The 24,019-nt window shown below is 38.0% G+C and overlaps 1 protein-coding gene across 1 annotated transcript; it reads right to left on the reverse strand.

Annotated features, from left to right (window-relative positions):
* Positions 1-1,102: 1,102 nt before the first annotated feature.
* Positions 1,103-22,922, reverse strand: LOC116439114 (synaptonemal complex protein 1-like). Its single transcript, XM_032098225.1, is given in 30 exon segments — positions 1,103-1,871; positions 1,956-2,042; positions 2,339-2,485; positions 4,154-4,198; positions 4,200-4,334; positions 4,481-4,540; positions 4,799-4,873; positions 6,094-6,186; positions 6,828-6,938; positions 7,979-8,095; positions 8,938-9,000; positions 9,679-9,741; positions 10,589-10,670; positions 11,323-11,393; positions 11,635-11,752; positions 12,242-12,345; positions 13,668-13,729; positions 14,849-14,916; positions 15,358-15,542; positions 15,686-15,780; positions 16,236-16,344; positions 16,711-16,784; positions 17,404-17,473; positions 17,866-17,924; positions 19,261-19,334; positions 19,494-19,561; positions 19,944-20,108; positions 21,401-21,447; positions 21,617-21,692; positions 22,748-22,922. Coding segments are annotated over 30 exon segments (2,745 nt in total). The 5' UTR covers positions 22,826-22,922; the 3' UTR covers positions 1,103-1,727.
* Positions 22,923-24,019: the final 1,097 nt, after the last annotated feature.

The following is a 24,019-nucleotide window of genomic DNA, read 5'->3' on the forward strand; positions in this document are numbered from 1 at the left end:
CCAGATTCCCAGATCATATGGAGTAAGAATCATTCTGGAAAGAGAGGGGAGAAGGAGGAAGGGGGGGATGCCGAAAGTGGTGGCATTTGTGTCCCCAAGTCACCACTGCCTGGGATGGAGTCCTGCTCACCTGGGGATTGATGAACACCCACCTGCCTGTGGGAAGCAGCAAATGAATTCCTGGCTTTGCTTCCTTGCACCACTTTTCCTTCCCCCATGGACCTGTCTGTGTCTGAGCCCAAGAGTTTGGTCTCTTTCACTCTCTGGATTCTCCCGTGGCCCCATGGGTGCTCCAGCGACAGAACTGGGTCCACAACCAGCAATGGAACTGGACATGAGGGGCAGGTGCCAGAGAAAGAGACACGGGGAGATGGAGCTGTGCGCTGTTGCCATGGCAACAAGTACGGGGACCCTCAGTCCATTGATAGGCACAGAAACAGGCAGACATGATTTTATACCCTTCCCAGCTGTTTGCATTTCCTGCAAGCTTTTGAGAGTGTTGCTGGCAATATTTTTGTAATTTTTCAGGTGATTTACACAGCACCTCACAGGACACACTCATGGTATGAGGAGAATTATGTGATACACCATAGATTCATGTCCCTGAAAATACCAAGGTTCTAATTGATTATTTACTGTTTGAGTCTAGCTGTGGGCAGTACAGACTTCAAATTTTAATTTCAAGTGTGCATGGGGAAAGCACAGTATATTCTTCTTTGCACAATATTTGTTAGTTACATACAATAACAAATCTTATTAACATCACTGTTCAACAGCCCAGCATAAAGAACCCAAACCACTGGCCTATCCCTAAGACTACACAAAAAGAATGCAACACGTATGTTTTGCTTCCCACTTCAGATGAATCTGGGATTTTGATTTTTCATTGTATTTTAAGATGTACTTGTAGTTTTCTTGTTATCTCTAGACTCTGAAGTAGGGTTTGTCATTGTGGTGAAACTAAGACTAACCAAGGATTAATACAGAAATAGATATTCTAATCTATCCTTACACTTCTGTGGCAGAAGATGGTGGTCCTTAGGAAGGCTGACTGGTGATTTCTGTGTTCAAATATTTAAAGCAACAACATTTAGTCCCACACTTTATATTTCAGATAAACAATTTAATGACATCTTAACACTGTTTTCACAATCTTACAACATGCATATTTTACTCCTTATGAAGCTGAAATCTTTTTGAATACAAGTAAATCTATTGAAACTTCAATTTTAGAAGCTTCAAAACTGTTTTAACATACTGAGAACAAAACAGTCTAAAAAGAAAGGTCTAACAGCAGTTAAAATGCAGGAAAAAGGCAAGAGGACTTCAGGTAAAACTGCATACAGTTAACAGCGATATTTCTTTCACTAAGTATTATGTATTAAGAAAAACAGAGTAAATTTAAAGAACAGAAGTTCTTTAAAACCAGAATTTCTAATGCCAGAAACAGCTTTGAAACAACTTTCTATGTAGTTATATTTATTTTAAGATTTAAAATTGACTAATTTGTGTCCCAACATTTTGCAGCACAAGGGAGGAAAGGTGGGAAATGCTCTGCAAGGGGATGTAGTTACAGATCTATAAAGTTTATGTGTGTAAAGGAAATGAACATAGTATTACACACACTGAGTATGACAGAAAAATGCAACAAAGTACTAACTCAGAGAGAATAACAACCCCGTGGTGGCACTAGGAAGTAATGCCAGGGCACTGGGTACTTCTGCATTTTAAGCAAAGAACTTTACAACTTCTTTAATTTTTCTTTTCCTGTCCATTTTGGACATGGCAGTCCATCCTGCCTCGCGCGCTCTCCTCATGGTTTTGAGTTTCAGTGCAGAGCCTGGAGATTTCACATTGGATGGAGTTGGTGCCTAGAAGGAAAATAAAGCCACCCATTAGTTTCTGTAAACAATCTGGTTAACTGTTTGGTTTAATCTTATAAAAGGCTAACATACCTTTTTTGGTGCTGTGGAATGTAATTGCGAAGCCTGAGGATAATCTTTGTACAGTTTTTTAAACATTTCTTCTTCCGAGACTATGCTCTAATAAATTAAAAAGTTACTTAGTCACACTATATTAAAAAGTACTTTTTATTTCCCCCTAGGGATACTAAACTATGAAAAAAAAAAAGTTAAGATGTCATTATGAGGCATAACAGTTCAATAAAAAGAATGTAAATTATGTACATACAACTACAATTCCAGAAAGAACCAATTAAGTAAAAATATACACATAAATATTGCTTGACTGTGGAAGCCCAAACTCTTTATCTCCATTCTTAGACACAGCAGTGAGCACAAAGAACTGTTCAGTACACGATTTGTTCTCTGACTCTTACCAGGAGGTCGCTGTGCTCAGAGCTCTCGGACTCACTATCCAGTCGGATAAGCACTTTTTGCTTTTTCCTCATGCTCTGCTCTGAAGGCAGGTTTGTGCTTCTTCCACTTTGCAGTTTATCTGTTGGAGGAGTCTTCATAATATATGTCTGGGAAAGAAAATTTTAAAATTATTAAATTCTATTTTATGGGGTGTTGGAGAAGATGAAAGTTTGGTAAGAAAGTTTCACAGATATGTAGGCTTGGCAGAAAGATCTCTGAAAGTAGAAACTGGGGATGAGATAGAAATGGAAGCAAGTTTTGGTATAGAGTAAAAGATGTTTTGCTGAAACAGTGATTGCTGAGTAACTGAGAAGGCAAAGGTTGGAGATGAGTTGGAAGGAGATTTTTAGGAGTAGGACAAAGGGATGTGACTACAAGCAAGAACATGTTTTTCACCAAGTAAATAAGTCTCAAGAAGAGCATAAGTAAATAGAAAACATGTCTTTACCAAAAAGAGAGATATGGCAGGCAAACAAGAAATGTCGATGCAGGAAGAAAAAGAGAGGTCTGAGAATTTTCCACTATAAGCTTAAATTGTAACTTACTTGCTCTTGTGATTGGATACTAATGACTATAATATGGTGATGGTAGTAGCTATGATAGGCTATAGGCAAATGTAAAGGTATTGGGTATGGTGCTTCTTGGTTGTTATGTGTTAAGATACTCTGCCAAGAAAAGTCTAGAATGCTTTGTAACTTGAACAGAAAGCGGCTTCAGGTATGCCTACAGCTGGAGCTGGCAGCTGTAGGGCTGGCTCTGGATACCCACTCCCTGAAATGCTGTAACTTCGCCTATGCAATAAACAGCTTTCAAGAGAGACGCCTGAAGTCCAGACATCCTTCGTGAAACTTTCTCCTATAATGGGTTAAGTATAGAATCTAAACCCAAACTCATGACCCAGTTTACGGTCTGAGTGTCCACGAAGACACCTGAGAGATGCAGTGGAACTATTATCTTTCCATCCAAACGTGAAGCAAAGACCCAAACAAAGTGGGATGGGGTGGAAATATCCTTTTTCGGTGCCAAACAAGGAGAATGAACAGGAAGCTGTGGAAGAACTGAATTTCATGGCACATTGTATCTAAGTTTTTTATGCTTATCTGCAGAAACTCAGGTTATTCTGAACTTTAGCCACTACATGTGGACTGTAACAAACATCTAAGAAAATGGAAACAAACAAAATTGCAGGAAAACACTTTCAGAGAAAGATTGATAGAAACATCAAGATTGGTTTTACTTAAATAGTCTTTTCACCAGAAGTTAAACTTCTGAGAAACATTGCAATGGTCCTGTGCAGTCCTTTTTCAGAAAGATAACATCAAAATGGTAGTGGATTCTATTGTTCGAAAATGAAAACCACAAGAGAACTCCTGACAGGGAAGAGGGGTAAGTTCTGCAGTCAGGAATACTTTGATACTTTGACAATTTTTACAGCTATATAAGCTTTTTTCTCTTCCATAGAGAAAAAAGTGCCTTTACAAATGGACACTTTTAAGACTAAGTAAAACAATTCTAGAGACATTATTAAATTCACAATCCTTCTGGGACAGGAATTGCTACTGATCCATAATAATGGAGAAATTTAGTAACTGAGCAAGAAAAATGACACACTGGGAGCCCTTCCACAAACTGCTCTCTAATATCGCCATGGAATGATCTCACCCTTTAAGATCCCTTCTTATCCCAGGGAAAAAAATAAGTAAGCATCTACAGAGAAGTAAGAAATACAGTCAGAAAAATGCAACAAGAAAAATTCACTGTTAGGAGCTACAAACCTCCAATGTTGGACAGCCCAAAGGGCTTTCTGCAGGTACCAAAGGAGGCATTTTTTTTCTTTTTCACTGTGTTGACTTCCATAGGAATATAATTTGGAGACTTTTTATTTTTTACATTAATAGATTCACCATCTAGATCTAAACAAGGTTTAGGAGTCTCAGGAACATAAGTTTGTATTTTCTAAAATTAAAAAAGGTTTAAGTTAAAAGCATTCCAATGTCCCAATGTCTTTTGTTGAATGCAAATAAATTATCATGGCGCTTCAATTAGATTCTACACATATAAATACGACTGAATTCTAAAACGAATTAAAAAGTTAAAGTTACCTTGTGTTTCTTTTCACTTTCAGGATTCATATTTCGAGAGTGCTCTTTTACAAGATTCTCCTATAAAAGAGTTATGTGATAGGAAGTAAGCATTTTATTTCCATTCAGTTGTTAAAAATCTTCTTGGTGTAACTACAGAACACAGTCTACAATCATACTGTTACAAAGTTTACACAAATATATGACAGGTTTAGTACCACTGCAGCATTCAAAAGTCATTATTTTTCTATTCAGTTTCATTTCTTATACAATTTCTCCCAGAGCACAAGCCCAGACCACACCTCTCACCCACACCACTCAGTTAGTAAAAAACTCCACCTTTTCTTCAATTTCTGCTTTCAGTTGTTCCTTAAGGGATGACAGTTCACTTTTCAAACATGACAGTTCATTTTCCTAAAAACAATTAAATAAAGGATAGGGTTAACTATGCACAACCCAGAAAAAAGAAAACAGTCCAAAGTGAGACAGTAATTAACAGGTTGTCTTGGGGTGACTTTATGATGTGTATCCCATATCACTGCCCCATGCCCAGAAATTAATTTTGTGCCTTTCTATGCCTTTAAACTGAGCCTGAGAGGGGAGAGAGAAAAGTATACTTTTTCAAAGCAGTTTGCAGTTTGTTTTCATGTTCCAAGGACACAGAGGCAAAACCTGTCTGCTTCTGCAGCAGCGGGAGCGGGAGGAAGCAGCTTGCTTTCCAGCCAGCTTTCGGCTTTCTTTTTCTCCGGAGAGAGACAGGCAGTTGAACTTTTGTTCTCCTGGGACTTCATTTTTTCCCCTTTTCTCTGCTGGACTGTTTCAACATCAGAATACATTGGGAGGACCTTCCACTGAGGCCTTGGCCCTGGAGGTGGGCCCACCACCTCATCCCAGCTCCAAGGAGGGGGAGAGAGATCTACGGAAGGACTCTGAAACTTTCCCAGGTTTTCTCTCTACAGTGAGAGGTTTTATTATTTAGCATTAGTATCCTTTTCCTGTGTATTTCTTAAATAAATAGTTTTATCTCTTTCACTTTCCTTCGAGGAAAATTGATTTTTTCCCGAACCTGGTGGGAGGAGGGGTGGTTGTGCCTTCTCTCAAAGGATATATTTCCAAATTTGCCCAAACTGGCACACAGGTATACTCATTAGAAACAAAACATAATTCTATTTGTTTTTCAACCCTATACCTGAAGCTTTGTTTTAGCTTGTTTAAAAAAGACTGAAGTACTATCAGAAACAGGTACTTGACCAGAAGTGTTCAAGGTAAGACCTTAAAACACTTGGGAGAACAGGGGTGAGAGGGCAGAATCAAACTATTTATAACAAAAGTTTCCTATTCAAACTGTGAAGTCAGAACATGACACACTATCTGGAAGAGTAGACACAAACACACTGCTACTTCAATTTATTTTTAGAAACATTTTGGAGTTTTTAGTGCCCAGAATAACATCTGTAAGAAAATAAAAGCAAACAGTGGGCTGATTTTTACTGTTCAGTCCCACTAAAGCAGACAGTTAACCCATCCCCAAGTATCAAATAGGAAGAAGTAAAATATGGCATTTATAATTACATTACACTTCAAGGACATCAGCCCCTCCATTGAATCATTTAATATTGGAAAGTACTCCTTACCAGTGCTCTTTCTGATGATAACTGCTTTTGCTGTTTAATTTTATATATTTTTAACTCTGCATCTCTTTCTTCAACCATTTTATCGTATTCAAGCTGTGTTAAAAAAACCAAACCAACAACAAACTCAAAACATGTGACTAAATGTTACAATTATAGATCTACCCCTTAAAACATCAGTCATTTTTTCAACCAGGCTCTTGAGGAGATTCAGAAAGCACCACGGACAAACACTGATGCTTCTGCAGAAAGTGTAAAACAGAAAATGCTCGATGCAGTGTTATTTTGTGGACTGCTTTATCTCCATGCAGCAATACGTGTTCAGCACATGAGAGCCAGCCGTGCTATTGTTATTAATGGTATCTGCTAAAGATACTGCAAAAGAGAGTAACAGAAATGTAAACTAAAATGTGTCAAGCTAAACTGCTGACAGTCACTAAGTAATCTCCTCAGAGAAAGAGGCCAAAAACTGATACTGAAAACTACTGCATTCAGATGGTAACAAAGGAAGTCTGAATTTAAAAAAAAAAAAATTTCATCCTATAAATTTAGATAAATGGAATTTTTCTGCCCATATGCATGTTTTCAAAATCTGAAAATGAATTTGATTTTAGATGATGAAAAGTCAAGCATGTGTTCAGCTTCCTTTTCCCAGATTCAGGCCTTTTTCCATTTTTGAAAGATTCTTAACATGGTATCACACATTACAAATCACAGCAATCAGTAAAATCTCCTACCTTGTGTTTTTCCATAAGTGCCACCATTTCAGTTATCTTATGCTGACATCGGATATCAGTTTCTCTCTGTATCATTGTTGCTTCATCATAAAGCAACCGCATCTTTTCTACCTGTTAGTAATAAATTTCATTTCATTCAAAAACATAACAATATATTTTTTTTAAATCTTGATGCCTTAAGAGGCCTCCTAGAAACAGAGACTAGACAGGAGTAGGGGAATAAAGGTAGGTATTTATTTGAAAGGCCTTCACAGGTACCCCCTGGGGCCCAGAGGCCACTGCCAAGATGGACCCAAGATGGACGACAGGTCACGAGTTCTGCACACTTTTATAGGTTTGGTTCATTTGTGTAGCAGGGTTAATTCTCCAATTAAAGCTTCAGTTTTCCCCTCAGCTTATCCCCCCCCCTCCCCTTAGCAGCTCTTTGGTTTATACTTTTGGGCCTAGGACACCCTAAGTGTCCTTGGAGAGCAGGCCCAGAGAGGCTTTGGTATGTCCACCTAGTACAAGAGCAGAAATTAACAGGCTACCAGGAACTTTCAGAGTGACACACTAAGCAGTACAGAATTTGAAAAATATAAAAGTTAAAACCTAAGGCATCATAGTTTCATTTCTTCTTCCCCCTACGGGTGCAAAGTATGTAGTCTCACTTAGTCTTCACTTGCTTCTAAGATCCTTTTCAAATCCGACATCTTTCATGCAGATAATTAAAATGGGCAAATAAACAGAGAGTAAAGGTACATCCATAGCAGACAAGTGCACTTTGAGCCAAAAGGCCATTTCAAGCACTCTGTCCTAACATTTCTTAGCATTACCATCAAAAAACGTATGGGCAGAAAAATACTAATACAGGAGAAGTTATAATCTAATTTAGCTATGCTGACTTTATACCAGGAGTAGAATTTTCTTTGAATGATATCTCAAAAAAAAAAAAATTTAACTGGGTTCTTATTTTCAAAGACATATTCAAATACTTCAGCTTATGTACCTAATGTACTAAAGCTTTGCTCACAGGCATACACAAGAAGTTCCATTTCTGTTGATAAGATTGAAATGTTTGAAGATTGAAAGGACTCTGGCCAATAAAGCTCCATAAAAACATTTTAAATATTAAAAAGTTTAAAATTGCAGTAAAAATTAACACCTCTCACCTCTTCATGAAGTTTATTTTCATTCACTTTTTTTGTTTCTATTTCTTTTTGATAGATGTCAACTGCTTCCTTATGTTGCTTGTTCATATTTTCCATCTCTAACTGCAATTTATTCACCTTTTGAGAATGTAGAATTGCTGCTGTTATTTGTTTAGGAATTAATACGCTAATGATTTTTTTACCTCTTATTTTTGAGCGGAAACACCCGGTTACTTTTCAGGTGTATTATATTAAAGTGTTTCCTATTTAGAGTTCAGCTTTTTTGAATAAAGATTTGAACTTTGGCCCGAAGTGAGTTAGAAAATACTCAAAGAAACAATGGCAACAGGACAATGTGGAAGACAGCCCCAAGTAGCCACCCTAAATGCTGTGAATTCCTCGGAAAACACAAATACAGATGTAGATTTTATTCCCTCTCTTGTAAATCTATGTAAGATTTTCACAGGTTTTATGGTACATTTTCCTCTCAGCTGTGCATTTTGATTACAGTTTTTCCTTTTAAGTTTCTCACATGAATATCCTCAAAACAGTCCACTTCTTTCTCCAAGTGCAGTACCCAAAGCTGGACACAATATTCCTATCAGAGGGATTACCACTGCAAAACACATTTAAAGAACAGCCTAAAGTGAATAATATATGTATGTCTTTTAAATACTTTTCTGTTACAGTGGGGTTACTGAACCCTGTTCAGTCCACAATCAACGAAAGAAAAGAAAGAAAGGAACTGATTAGAAACATAATTCCTTGGGATGTGAAGTCCATCTCTTTTAAATATCCAATAGTCAGTGCCCAATGATTAAAAATGGAAGCATCTTCTAAAAATTATGGGCTCATTCCTGCAAACCCTGTATCCCAGATCCATAAACATGTTCAGAACGTATTTAACAAGTATTATCATTAGTTACACTGGGACTTAAAAACACTCACCTCATCTTCTACGTGGTGTTATTTAAACCTACCTTCCCTTCATAAATACTGTTCTTCTTGCTTTCTACAGTAATTTTCTTTTTCAGCACCTTATTCTGTTGAAATAAAACAAAACAAACACTGTACTTTAATAAGTTAATAGAATTATGTACAGGTTTAACTGCATCAAGAATGTCAGAATCTTCAAAATTTCAGCTTTCATCAAGCAAATAACTGTTTTGCAGTTCAGGTTCCAGAACAATTTTCCAAACAAAAGAATGCTCAACTAATTACTGTGATAGTACTGTTCCTTCATGAGCTTATGAAAGGCTCCTCCTGGGCATCAACAGAGAATAACAAATGAGGTGCAGAATGGGAATTAAAACTAAAGTGCTGCTGACAGAAGGTGTGAAGATGTCATGACAAAAAATACAAGTTACATATTTTTACAGTGAAGTTACTACAATTTGTGCTAGTGCAGAATTCTTTTCTACTAGAGGTAATTGAGACAGGTCCTTATTACAAGTACATAAATAATACTACGTACTAAATGAAAAAAGTAGAAGTTTATTAAAGCTATTGTTTTTGTAATTGCTTTTTTCAAATTAGGGATAATTTAACAAATCAAGTCATTCCAAAGATGACTTCTTAATTTATTCAGAGTTAGGATAAGAAAGGAAACTTTTAAAATTACAAAGGTGTGTCTAAAGATACCACAGCAGACAAAAAATGTTGAAAAGTAAACCCCAAAATACCATGTGTTTACGTATTTGTGACTTAAAATCTCTACACACCTCCTGCTGCAACTCTTCAATGCATTTGGTTTTATTTTCCACCTGTTTCTTTAAATTATTCATCTGAAAGAGATATTTCGAACATTAATTAGTAAGTCCTAAAAATTACTCCCTGTGTTAGCAATTCCTGTCAACATTCTCAAACATGCATTTGCACCAGTCTGGTTTATTCCAGTGGGACTAAACACAAGCTGACATGTTACAATGACTGGAGTTTTAGCCATAAAGTACTACAAGACGTTAATTAATAGCAGTGAACCAGTTCCTTAGTGGTTGTGGAGTTAAGAAAGAAGAAGAAAAAAACCCCAGTATCTTCGCAATTAAAAATTAACTTGTATGAAGTTCCCTACAATCCATGAAAAAACGAGTTTTCCCAATTATTTTCTAGAATCTTCAGCTACTTTTCCTTTCTTGAAATTTTGTTTTCAGTACTTTTAAACTGGAATGACAATTGTAAATCTTTGACCTTTACAATGAAATTTTGAAATCCATTCTAGTGCTAAAAAATCCAGGTTGCTTTGAAACTACAGAAAGAAAGTAAAAATATTTGAATCTATTTAAGCTAAAACTCACATTACATATAAAAAGCTAATCCAGAGCCCATCCATCAGTCAGTGGGTGTATGAAAGAAAAGCATGTTCTCTGCCTGAAATCTAACAAATCTTTAATATTAGACTTCCAAGCAAAGACTAAACATCCCAGTGATTGTCCTTGTCTTTTAAAATAATAGGGCTCACCATGTGGGCACACAATGACACAACTGGCAGCAGCTGTGAAAGAAGAAAGCCTCTGGCAGAAATCACATCCCCCAGGCAGAGCTTTGCAGAAAAAATCCCAACAAACATTTTACATTTAGATTCTGTCCTACAGGTTATGGTTATATATGTTCATGACAAATGACGTGACGTACATTTTCTTCTCTTTCATCCAGTTTACATTTAATCTCTTCACCTGTCTTTGCCATTTTCTCCTTCAAAGACTCCAGTTCATTTCTAAGAGGCAAATTAACAAGCATTAATAAATATTTACTTATTACCTTTAACTTCTTTTCAGTACTGCTAATAAACCCGTATTTTATTTTCTAAAAAGAGCTGCTAATGTTGATAGGAACTTCATGAGCTACTCAATGAAAATGTTCTTAAAATGAAGCAGCGTGCATACTAAGTCAATATGTGAACTGTCTATACTTTAAGTAGGAAAAGGTGTTCCACCTAACCTAAGGAAAATACATCCTAACCTGGAATATCATAATGCAGCTAGGAAACATGGGAGGCTGCCTGTCTATTGAACTGATGGTACAGAGACTTCTGCAGAGAGTAACACTTGCCAGTTTTGCCTTTTCACATTTAATCCATAATCTTGAATTGCTAGTTTCATTTCCTTCACACCTAAGATGTCTAATGCAAAACAGGACAGCTCTTTCTATGTAATATAAAATGATGGCAAAAATTGTTCCTGTAGCAATAGGTATTTCTAATCTGAGAAAATTTCTACTTGGCCAACAGCAATACTGAGTAGTTTCTGTTTAGCTATATAATCTAGAAAAACATTTATCAAAAAACTCACATGAAGCAGCATATGAACACAACTATGTGAGTCTACTTCCTTTAACAACATCGGATATTAATATTTGTTTTTACTTGCCTTAGCTGGCCATTTGCCTCTTCTAGGTGTTCAACTAACTGCTTTGTATTTTCTTCTTTTTTCTTACTATCCTAAATAAAGACCCATGTCAGCAAAGAAATAATATTAAAAGTGACTTCTTAAAAAAATTCAAAGCCATTCAAAGCACACTGGTCTGCCTTATTCACAAGTGTAAATACACTTCCTTTCCAAATCAAACACAAAACATAGTTCAAATACTCTACAGAACCATGTCATGTTGCAGTTTACCATCTGATTTGTAGTTCAAATTGAGTATTGTCCTTTAAAAAAAGCTGGAAGTTTACAACTTGCCTCTTGTCTTTCTTGCAGTTTCTTGAGTTCTGCAGCCACACCATTCTTCTCTTGTGTTATTTGTTCTTTCTCTAGTGAGAGCTTATTGAGATACACTGTTAGTTGTTCATTCTTTAACCTAATTTAAAATAAATGGCCAAAAGGAATAAGAACATGCATTTTGAAATCTCCTTTTAAGTTAAATCTACATATTATCAAGCGCTACTCCATGCTGAAAAAAGTCCAGGCCTTTATCTACAAATATAAGCTTTGCAACAAAATCACAGTCATACAAAAAGGTGACAGAAGAAGGAAAGATAACCAGAGTCAACTTTTATATAAATATAATGGTTACTGAAGATTATGTAGTTCAAAGCAGGATTAACAATGAATTCAGAAACTTTCTCTTCTTGTTAAGTAGGTCACAGAGATATGGAACAACTGCATGTTCCATAGAATACATACAAATAGAGAAAGTGCAATTGCAAATGTAAATATATAATTAATGTCATACTATGCGGTTCAAAATTTTCATTAGAAAACAATCGTAGTTCATTTCACTGTGTATTAAAGTAACTTCTATATAGCACCAAAAATATTAAATACTATATTTTCAAAATGGTCATACGCCTCTTGTTCAAGATTTGTTTTCAGAGTCAAAAGCTGCTTTAAATAATCTTGTTCCTTTTCAGCTGTACTAGTCAGTTGTACTTTCAAATCATGGATTTCTTTCTGCAAAAGGAAAAGGAAGAGTTTTGAGTATATGTGTGTAAACTACAACTCCTGAAAGTTATCAGACATTAACTGACAGCACAAGGCTTTCAGAAGAACCAAACACTAAACATCCATGTCATGGATTATCCAGACTGTATCTTTACAGATCTCTGGTGGGATATGGAAGTGGTGTGGGAGACAGTGAACTCTGGTACCAGTGCTGTACATGTCCCCTGTTGTGAGTCTAATTAACTTATCTGCAAAATTACTAAATTAGATTCCTTGGACATAATTTTAAATAAAGACATTTGCTTCAGACTTCATATGCTTTTGCATTCATCTAAATTAAAAAGATTAAATAAACATCCAGTACTATATGTCAGAATAGAAAGGCAATCAATCAACAGGGCTGTGTCCTCATCCTTAGTACAGCTACTGTAGGAATGCAAGGGGCAGCAGTTAGGCTCCTCTGTACAGGAGGATAGAGGATCTGCTGTCACTGTTACGAGCAGAGCAGTTCAGGTGAGACACTGCTCTGTGCTATTGCTTATGTACTTGTATACAAGTTATGATGTGTAACTTCACTATTTATAAAAACATGTTACTATTGCCCTTTTTCAGACCTCTCTGATTTGGAGTGCATTTTCATTTCTCTCTCCAAATTTTTCTGTCTACAAATTTTTTACAGTAGCCTCAAGATCCTTCTTCAGTAGAAGCCCAAATTTTCCCATTTTAGGAAATTAGTGAAACTCAGTTGCACACTCAATGCACAGATTATAATGAACAAGGAGACATGGAAAAATGCACACCTGGTTTCACACTATCTTAACTTTAGTTGATACAGTTTCTTGTTAGACTTGTAAATATAAAATCATAATGAAAATAAACGTCTATTAAGAGTGTACTTCATACAGCTTAGACTTCTATGACAGAAAATGGACCTGTGTCACAGTACAGTAGGGTTCACAGAGGCCAGAGCTAATTACCTTCCTATAAGTAAGAAAAAAATGGGAAAACTTTATATCCAGAGGGAGTGGCACTTGAATATGCATGAATGAAGAAGGAAATAACTAAAAATCTTGACAAGGAAAACCAAAACACAGGAGACAAGAAAAACCAAAAACATAGGAGACAAGAAAGACCAAAACACATCAGACAAGAAAAACAGTGGCAATAACCAAGTTCTTCAAAGAAAACACTGAAATTGTGTGTGAGGAAGTTTAGCAGAAATGTTAAGGTAGACTAGACTGTGTTTATTTATGGCATTTAAGATACTTACAAAGCAAGAGGAATTTCATACGAAGAGCAAATGCTATAAGACTAATAAAATGAACATTTACCAGAGTTTCTGACAGCTCTTCAAGTTGCACTTCTTTGTCACATTTTAGTTTAGTCATCTCTTCTACAGCACATGTAATGTAAAATTAATGGAACGGAAATAATTTTTCATATTTAGCAGGCAGTATAAAATATTTATCCTTTTGTAATACCCAGTTCTCAAAATTTCTTGGATCAAGTTCAGAAACTGTGAAGCTAATTTATGACTTAATTTAAATGTAGACTTGAAATAGGATTAAGAAAGACATTAGCAAATCTATATCTGAAGAGAAACTTATCTGAAATTTATCTTAAATAAAATTCAGAGCCTATTATATGCTCCACAATTACAGCTTCAAATAAACCATGGACTGTAAGACCAGAGTATTCTCCAAGTATTGATGCATCTGCATTGCTCCAGAAAAAAAAAAACCTGAACTGCTGAAGGTACTCACATGGATATGCTGCAAAAGGAAACCAGTTATTACTAACTTCCAAATGTTTTCTATGTGCACATTCACAATACTGGTTTTTGCAAGTACTCAACACCAAGGTCGTGTTTGGTGTTCAATTCTCACAGGTCTCATCTTGCCTTGTTCTAGACAAGCATTAGCAGTTCACTTCTGAACACTTCTCTATAGATGCCCTCAATGTATACAGAGACATCCAATTACATTTCTCATCTGTCAGATGAGATCTAGGGTCACGTGCTGCACAGCAGGAAAACAGTCCTGAAGGCAAATCTCTTACTCTGGGGACTAAGGAGCACATCCCTAGAAACCACAGGATATCAAAGCAGTATTTAAAGAAAATCCCTGCTAATGTCCTTCCACATCCAGCATGGGGAGGGTCTACAGAAACCTTAATGGGAGGGTTTGATCTCTGCTACAAGCTACAGAAATCACTCCTGGCACCTGCAGTGCTACTCGTTTTAGCTGGAAACCAAAATTACTTCCATGAGAATTCATGCATGGATGGATATACCATTGGAGCTCTGCATAGCACTGCCCTTTGGCTGTTGACAGTATCAATGACCACCAAAGAAAAGGGAGTCAGATGAGTAAAAATAAATTTAAGCATTCCAGACAGGTACAGGTACTGTAAGATCATTTCTCCAAGCAATAGAGACAGTCCATTTCCAGAAAACAGCAGAAAACATTTTTATTACTGCCTAGCTCATTTTCTGCCTTTCTACAAGCCTTACCCAGTTCAGCAGACTTATTTTGGAGCTCCAAGGTAAGCAGCTTTGACTCATCTTCATGTTTCTCTAATCTAAGAAAACGGTAATTTAAAAAACCCTGAATGTATAGTACAAAGCATTGCATTTGAAACTTAAAGGACAACAAGATAAATTCTTACCACTATTGAAAAACAATTACCTTTCAACAGGCAGATGATATAGCTGCCCTCAACACACATCAAATTTCACTTTTACAGCTTCAGAACAGCAGACATAAAAGTAAGCAAATATGTACTTACAGAAATTTGTATTTCTTAAAGACAGAATTATGAAAGTTGGAGGGGGCAAAAATTTACTTTTTTTATAGACAATTATCGACCAGCACAAATTAAAAAAAAATACATTAAATTCTCTGCATTTAGACCACTGTGTCAAAAAACCTCCAAATTTCAGCTACATTTCCAATTGTTCTTGATTTTGTCATAAACTGCAACCTGTAAGATGACTCTTTTAATTTAAACTCTTTAATTTACCTATTTTGCTCTTTTTGCAGCAAGCTTTTCAAATTGGCAATAGAAATCTCAAACTCCTCTGTCAGGGCTGCAAGCAAAGCCTTAGTTTTTTTACATTCTTCTTCCTGTGCTTCCTTTTCTCCAGTGACCTGAATTAATGTTTTCACTGTAGTCTGGAATTCGGTTTCTAAGCTCTTTTGAGTAACCTTCAAAAAATACAAATACAAAAAATTTCTAAACATGTTTTGCAACAAACAGCCACAGTTGTTTCACATCTAAAGTATCCATAATTATTTATGCAAATACTTATGTAGTCTACTTATACTGTAAAACTATAAGCAAGGTGTACCTCTGCCTTTTGCAATGAAATTTTAGCCTCTTCCAGCTCTGCCCTCAAATGTTCTTGACTGACCTGGGATTCCTTTAACATTTTTTCTTCACGTACTAAGCAAAAAAGATGTACGTTAATATTTTAAAAAAACAGGATATTTACTAAAAAATGCTGCTAAAAATGCAAAATGACATACATTCATTTAACATAGACCAAAGGTACTGATATCATATACTATAAATACTTTGAATATAGATGGCTTAAAAATATTGAAAATCAAGTTCTGAAAAGTAAGTTTCCTCAGTGGCACCTGCCTGACTGTAAATTTGCAAAACTCAAACAATGTATTTTCCCCTTGCAATCTTCAAAAGCTCTCACTGCTTCACTCACCCTAAAAACTACCCTGCCAGTCCTGATCCCACATAAGCAGCTTCTGTTCCAAACAAAAATAAGGCCTTCAAGGCCCCAAAATTCCGCTGCTGACCAGTAACAGAATAAAATTATCATGATCCTGTTTCCTATGCTTCTATAAACAATTACATTTAAACATAGCAGACAGAACTCTTACATTTTGCTTCTATTAAGTCAGCAATCTTATTTTGTGATTCCTGCAGCTGAGCCTTGATGTCTTTTATTACACCATCTTTTTCATCTCTCTGCATGGTAAGAGCTGAAATCTAGCAAAATTAAAGAAATATCATATTGAAGTCTGGAAAAGGGACAGATACTCATTTTCATTTGTATCCCAGGTATGATAAGCAGACATACTGCTGTCAGGAAGTTAGATAAAGCTGTTGATCTTAGCCAAATATTGATCAACTCATGTTACTCTAAATAATAAAGTTCTCCAGCTCAAAATCAAACCATGAATTCCAGTAGACTAAAGGTACTGAAACATCACTAAACTTAGCAGAATCTGACTTAAATGCAGCTTCAGCTGTTATTTTTGTCTTTTTTACTAATGCCCAGAAACACTCTTTGGTTCTTGCATTGCCCCTTAGTCAAATAAAGCTGTACATATTAGATGGTAAAACTGAGCAAACCTGCTTTTCCTTCTGACTGACTTCCAGTTTGCATTCCTTTTCAAACTTGTCCACTTTTTCTGCTTCTTCTTTTACTTTCAAAATACAGTAATATCCATAGTTAACATTCTAGCTGAAATATACTCTAAATTCAATACAACTTCCAGTTTACAATTGCTTGTAATTGTACAGCTGTACAATTTGTTTCCTAAGAGTAGCTGTTGAGGCAATGTTTGATTTTATAATCAAAATATCTTTGATTTCCACAGAATTAGTTCATTACTCCATGTTTGTTATAAGAAACTAACAGAAAAGAACACGTGAAAATGAAACAGGAACATAGTAGCCTATACATATAGAGTGAGAGCATTTAGTTAAAGTTTCCGTAGCTATACACTAGTGCGTTATCATTTAAATAAACTAACTACATCAAATAAGTATTGCTCTCTAGACTGTACTTCACAGTCAAAACTTGGACTTTGAGTGCCTATTTGAAAACTAAAGTTCCAAATTTGGCCCAGTGGAACAACAATAGAAGGGGCCAGGCAGTGAATACAGGCAGCATGAATAAAAGAGGGTCCCAGTGTTTCAGTGTGACCTGCCCACCATTTGAGCACTTCACATCTGTCTGTCCTGACACTGCATGTGTATTAAAAGCTATGAAGTACAGAATTGTTAAGCCAGCACCATAAACACAATAAACAGAATTCTCACATTTGAAATTCATTTCCAATCTGTCATTGTCTGCTTGCACACGAAGCTCTTCAAATGCCACTGTCAGTCTCTAAAAACAAAATATAATATTTGAAGTTCAATATTGGAAACCCTGGAAGTTCTCCAGAGGCTGCTGCCAACCTCAGCCACTCTGAGAAATCACCAGGTAGGTGAAACGGAGTCCAAAAAGAAGACAGAAGTTCTGGCAGTCACCCAGCACTAAGCACATATCACACAGATCACATGGATCTACATCCCACACACTGCTGCACTTTCTCCAGTGAATGTGCTTGATATAATACAAAAGTAATTCTTGAAAGGGACTGAAAACCTGACTTCCTGCATCACACATGACATGATACAGACATGAGGATACAAATAGTATCCCAACATAAACGTGTAACTCAGCTCAGCATACCCACATAAATCACATTCCTTTTATCAAGCTTACTTGATACTTACTTCCATGTTGCTATGAAGCTCGTCATACAATTGTCTTGTTTCTTCTTTTTCCTGCTCATCTATCAAAGCAAGAATGTACAAGAAAGTTTTTCTTTTGAAAAAGAATGCCAGCTGTCCAAGTCATTATCCTTAATCAGCATAATGAATTTAAAAAGGAATTACCAACTCTTTACTTATTAAAAGAAGTCATTATGAAACAGGGTGCCAAAAGTTATATAATCTAGGGAAAATGTATTGAAACATTAAGCAAGCTCAGCTTTTAAATTTCCTTCCCAATGTATTTTTTTCTGTGAAAAGTGTAATTTTCGATCAATTTATGTAACTATATTAATTCTTATAGTATTAATGTTGTTGAATAATAATGTATCAAAACTGTTAGTATTTTATAAACTGTAATGTAGGGTTTACCACTGAATTTCTTCCTATCAGCAGAGATACCTATGGCCACAGAACTGCCATTATAAAATTGCAACAACTCCATGCCTGTAGTTTTCCTTCTTTCCTTTCACTTTTGTAATTGATACTATTTTTCCATAAGAAAACAATTGTAGAAGAGAACATAAGAAACACAGCTATCAAAAAAGAACAGTACATCTATATACAGGTGTTTCTAGAATTAAGGCTAAAAAGAAATAGGCACTTCTTAAATATCCAGGATCAAGTTAATAAAATTTTAAAGATTATAATAACAATTCTAAATTGCATATAAAGTAAAACTCCCAATCATGAACACGTTTTAAAACCTCAGGAATTTAAACTTCATTAAGTTATCCAGCTGTCTTGGCTTGCTCAGTTTCATGAGAAGCATTCTAGTTACTCATTGTGCCTTGGGTTTGAGACCTTTTTTCCCCACAAATGTGTAACTGCTCCAAACAGGAGGAAATGCCAGCTCTGGAAATTTGTTAAAGAGTGCTGGGAATTTAGAGTACATTCTACAGCCTAAAAACAGGCATGAAGTGCCACTTCGTATGTCTTAATATATTCACAGTATCTGGATGGGACTGAGAACCTTCAATGGGCCAACCAGACCTGAGGAGACCTGCACTGCTATGGAGGGGCTGCCAGTGGCTAATCAGGGGTGTTGACACTGCCTCAAACCTGTATCAGTGTTCAGGCACCCAAACAGCTCCCAGGCTTGGAACCTTTGAGCCAACAATTATACTGGCTTCAAAAATCCTCTGGATTTAGCATTACAAAGCAAACCTCTGTTAGACCTGTGGCTTCACTTCTAATTTTGTGAGCTACTTAAAAGTCACTTCTCATTTTAAGAGCCATCCAGTTGATCTCAACTGGAAAACATATCTGGGACAGCATGAGAACTTTTTTCTGTTCATGAATTTAGAGCAAGCTAGAAGTACATTTACTCTCATAAATCAAAAATAAAAAAGCATTTACATTTGCTGGTCTTCTCTGTGAAATGAGTGCAGGTTTCCTTGAGCAGATTACACAGATGCCTCAAAGCAGTGGTTCTAAAAGAGGGAAAAATACCATATGTTTTCACAGGAGTGCACAGTACTTTAGGTACCTAAGGAGTAAATGACCTTCACAATTTAGCAGCTATATGAAACTGGCCACATGAAAACTGATTATTTTCACCACAAAAATATATATTTGGTTGTATTACTTACTCTTTCAAGAGATCTTTATTTTCACATATCTCATCTTCCAGTTTTAAACGGAGTTTTTCATTTTCAAACTAATTTCATAGGGAACAAATGCAAAAAAGACACTGTTATTGAAAAATATATTAGAAGTACACTTTGACTTCTGAAATCCCACAATGAAAAGTAATTTTGGGCATCAGTAGAGAGAAGTCTGTTTTACCTGGTATTACATGCTGAATCATCTTTTGCATGAAAGACGTAGTAATGAACAACAATTTACCAGCAACTGAGACACTTACAGGTATACACACATTCACATGGGACAGGAGCACACACCTTCTCAAAATAACCATTTTCTCAAGGCACAAACCAAACTGCCACATTCTTTAATATTTAACTGTATGAATAATATTGTCATAATAAATCAGGAAGCACTTAACTTCATCTGCTCAATGTACATTATACAATACTGGCCTGCAGTTCTTGAATGGCTTTATTCTGTGCTTCAATAATCTTTATATTTTCTTGGAGTTTTCTTTCTTTCTGGTTTAGCTCTGATTCCACAGTCAATTTCCACTGCTTGATCTTCTCAGCCTCTTTGTAGAGTTTTGAGAACAATTCATTCGTTGTTTCTGTGTTCTATTAAAATGGGTTCCACAATTTAACCTCAAATACTATTTAATTAATCCTGTTGTAGATAACATATTTATCTCTTAGGAACATTACAAGAGTAATATTTTTCCACAGATGGTGATACAAGCTTATGTACGATCAGAAGCCAAAGTTAAAATCTTTGTGCATCTACTATGTATGTATCAAAAGGCATTACAGAGCACATAGGAGACACAAACACAATGAAATATCCCAAAGTGCCCTCAGACATCACCAAATAGATGGTCTTAAAGACATGCAGTCCACCAAAATCAATAAAAGTTTTTCTAGAATTATCAGTGGAGCCAAAATTCCTTCTTGTAGGTTCTTCACACCATTTCTTTCCTCTCCTTCTGACAGACACTGCTGAGTTAAGTAAAAGCAGCTTCAGAGATTTTGCCCAAGAGTACCTGTGATACGGCCGTTAAGGCATACACGGAGCAGGAAGAAAAACCACCCACCCTTGTGCTCTCAGAACACCTTGAAAGCCTCGTACAAGCAGCACTGCACCAGTGTTCGAGGCAGGTAAGAGCAGCACACAAGCCCACTGGGCAGTTTGGTTTACTTACGATGCCCCCTATCACCATCCTTGTTTTGGCTGCATCACAATATTGTGGCAGTCCTGATGGGACTTTAATAGCTGCTAGGATTAAAAAAAGTCTAGTTGTCAGGGATATGAAAATCAACAGGAGGAGTGCAAGAAATGTGTTTTATTTTGTGGCAGCAAAAAGAGTTTCGTAGCTGCAAAGTACAGAAGCTATTGCAAAAAAGTAAGCTTTACTGAGTTGTGCTAAAGCAGAAATATGCTGGTAAAGATGCTGTGAAAAGAATCCAATGCTTGAGGAAATCACTAAATTCATTGTTTTATAGATAAAATAAAGCCAGACAAGGCAGTTGGGATAATCTACTTCAGTTTTCCAAAGAATACTCTGACATCAAACCTTCTGCCCCTCAAGATACTATTCAGAACCAGTTCTACAAGGATACTTAAGTGTTTAAATCTTACTCTGATTAAAACTCAACACTTCACAGACACTTCAAAAAAAGAAAAAACAACAAACAATCTTCAAATCAACTTTCAAAGATTTGTCTCCAGGCATGTTCACTAAATCACAAATATCTCCTCTAAGTGATTCAGCTTTAACCAGGAGACAGAAAACATTATTCTCTTTTGACTACTTCCTTTAGCACTATCTACTGAATAATGCTTTAGGCACTGTTTGGGAAGAAATTTAAAAGACCCCAAGAAATTACATATGCAGAGTTGATACTTAGCTGACCTCTTCATCCACTTCAGAGCAAAGTTTTACTTGCTGTGAAATCGTATCTGAAACATGAAGAGATTTTGATCAATGTATTTCTAAAAAAAGTAACAGTGAAACTGTATTTAACAGTGTTACAGATATGAAACCGTGAGACTACTCACAAAAATTAAAACTCAACAATATTAAAAAAATTTAAAGAACGTGGATGGCAAATGGTTATTTTAGTCTTACCTGAATCAGTGATTTCACCACGGTTCGACATATCGAACGGCAACTTAAAACCATCATCCGAGTATTTGTTAAAACCCTGCACAAATTTAAAAATTAGTTTCTTGTGGGTAGATTTGTACAGAAGGATTATTAAATACAGAAAATAAAAAACCTACAGATGATCCGGGAAAATAATTTTTCATTAATAAAGCAGCTGCCCACAATTTTCAAAGCCCAAGGTACTGGTAATGGGTTTGGAACTCGCTTGTTTCTTACTTCACAGTGGTTTATAGAACTGTGGGTCTTTTGCAGTTTGCTTTATAGACTGTGGCCAAAGGAGAAGCTTTCAATGCAGGGAACTCAGCAGCCCCTGCCTGTCTGTGCACTGGTGCATGGTAAAGGACTCAGGAAGCCAAACTACTTTTTTGAAGACCAGTAGTTGATATCTGTTTTTTGCTTTACTTCCAAGGGCAGTGCTAAACCATATCTGATTATGTTTCAGAATGAAAATATCATTTAACAAGGTTTTTAAGTCACAGAAGTTCGTCCTGTAAACAGCGTAGCTCATCTGCTGTCAGAATATCCCGTTTGAATCTCAACATATTTCATAAGGAGCTTCGACATGAAAAAATAACTTGTTGAATTCCAATAACTCAGTGTGGGGACAGAACATTTTCACTGCACACTTGATCTGGTGAGAGCAAGACATCAACGCCAGTGTGAGCATCTAAGTGGGGCACTGCTCACTCTCTGTGCTGAATTACCCGTATCAAACGCGGATTTATCATTGGTGATGTATAGTTACAGTACAGAGCAGATGATCGAGAAGATAATTCCCTTCAGTGTTGATATAAAATAAAAGCAAAAGTCTTTGAAATTCAGACTGAAGATGGTACCCCGGCACCAGTGTAGGCATATGCACAGAAATTAGTCCAGCGCAGGAGCCGTCCCGCCCGTGCTGTGTGTGTGTGCTCCGGTCGGGGCTCTGCCGGGGCACTCCCCGGGCACAGAACTGGCCCCGTGTCCCCGGGGAAGGGCCCCTGCACTTTACCCCCGCCCCCTCCTCAGCCACGGCCTCCAGAGCAGCACAGCCCGAGGGGGCGGCCGGGGGAGGGTGGGCCGCCCTCAGCGGCCCCGCGGCCGAGCGCTCACCTGGGATCTGCCCGCAGACACCTGCCCAGCGCTCAGGCGCGGCGGCACGAACAATTTAAACCGGTTTTCTTTCTCCATGGCCCCGACAAAAGGGCGGGCGAGCGAGGCCCAGCGCCGGCACCTCTCGGCGGCCGCTGAGGGCGGTCCCGGAGGGCGGGAAGCGGCGGCGGCCCCTCAGCGCAGCGCGCGCCTGGCGGGGACGCCGCCTAGCGGAGCTCCCGGGCGCAGGGCGCTGTCCCGCGGGAGCTGCGCCCGCCCAGGGAGGGCCCGGCCGGGCAGGGCGGCGGCCGCGGGGCGACCGGGCCGCGGGGCTTCCTCGTCGCCCGTGGCCACCAGAGAGGTCTCGGGGCTGCCCGAGGGGCAGGGCGGGCTGGAGACGCCGCTGTGGTCGCCGGCCGGGGGGGGCACAGCGGGGCCTTCGCCGTCGGGGAAAAAGCGGGAGAGGTCCGGGGGGAAGGGGGGGTCCGGCGGGGAAGGGGGAATCCCGCCTGTACAGGGAATAAATGGGGGAGCCCCGTTCTCCGGTGACCCCCCGGTGTTGTAAATCGCTCCCCCAGAAGTGCCGGTGGATGGAAGTGTCGGGCACTGGAGCGTTGAGAGCTCTGGAAGGAGCCAGAGCAGAGAAAGTCAAAGCCCAGAGAGCTCAAGGGAGGACAAACCTTTGCAGTGCGGAACACGGCGAGTCTGTGGGTGCAGGACAATACAGGGGCAGGTCGTGGAGGCATCTCCTAAAGCTGGCACAGCCCCGGCTGATGGGATCTGTGAGGAGGGGGCTGTTGGGGGGAAGTTTGGAATAGCTGTGCAGCCAGGGCGTTCAGGGTGTAGCCAGGGGTGCTCAGGGACTGTCCTGCGGAGTAGGATCCCTGTGCTTCAGGGCTCTGTGTGCCAGGGCAGGGACTCTGCTGCCTGCCAGAGGTAGCTCTCAGCCTGCCCGGGGAGCTGCTCACAGCTCTGGGGGCCAAGATCTGGGTGTGTAGTTGGTTGACACAGCACACCAGGCACCCACCGAAGCCACTCTATCACTGCCCTCTGCAACTGGACTGGGCAGAAAAACCACAGTGAAAGGTTCATGAGTTGAGATAAGGACCAGGAGAGATCCCTCATCAATTACTGGAAAAACAGACGCAAACTGGGTATACTAATTGAATTTATTACTAACAAAATCAGAACAGGATCATGAGAAGTAAATCTTAAAAACACCTTCTCCCCATCCCTCCCTTCTTCCCAAGAAGGGAGACGGAAAATGGGGGTTTATGATTGGTTCATCACACA

This window comes from Corvus moneduloides, unplaced genomic scaffold (assembly GCF_009650955.1).
Source record: "Corvus moneduloides isolate bCorMon1 unplaced genomic scaffold, bCorMon1.pri scaffold_9_arrow_ctg1, whole genome shotgun sequence".
Taxonomy (NCBI): Eukaryota; Metazoa; Chordata; class Aves; order Passeriformes; family Corvidae; genus Corvus; species Corvus moneduloides.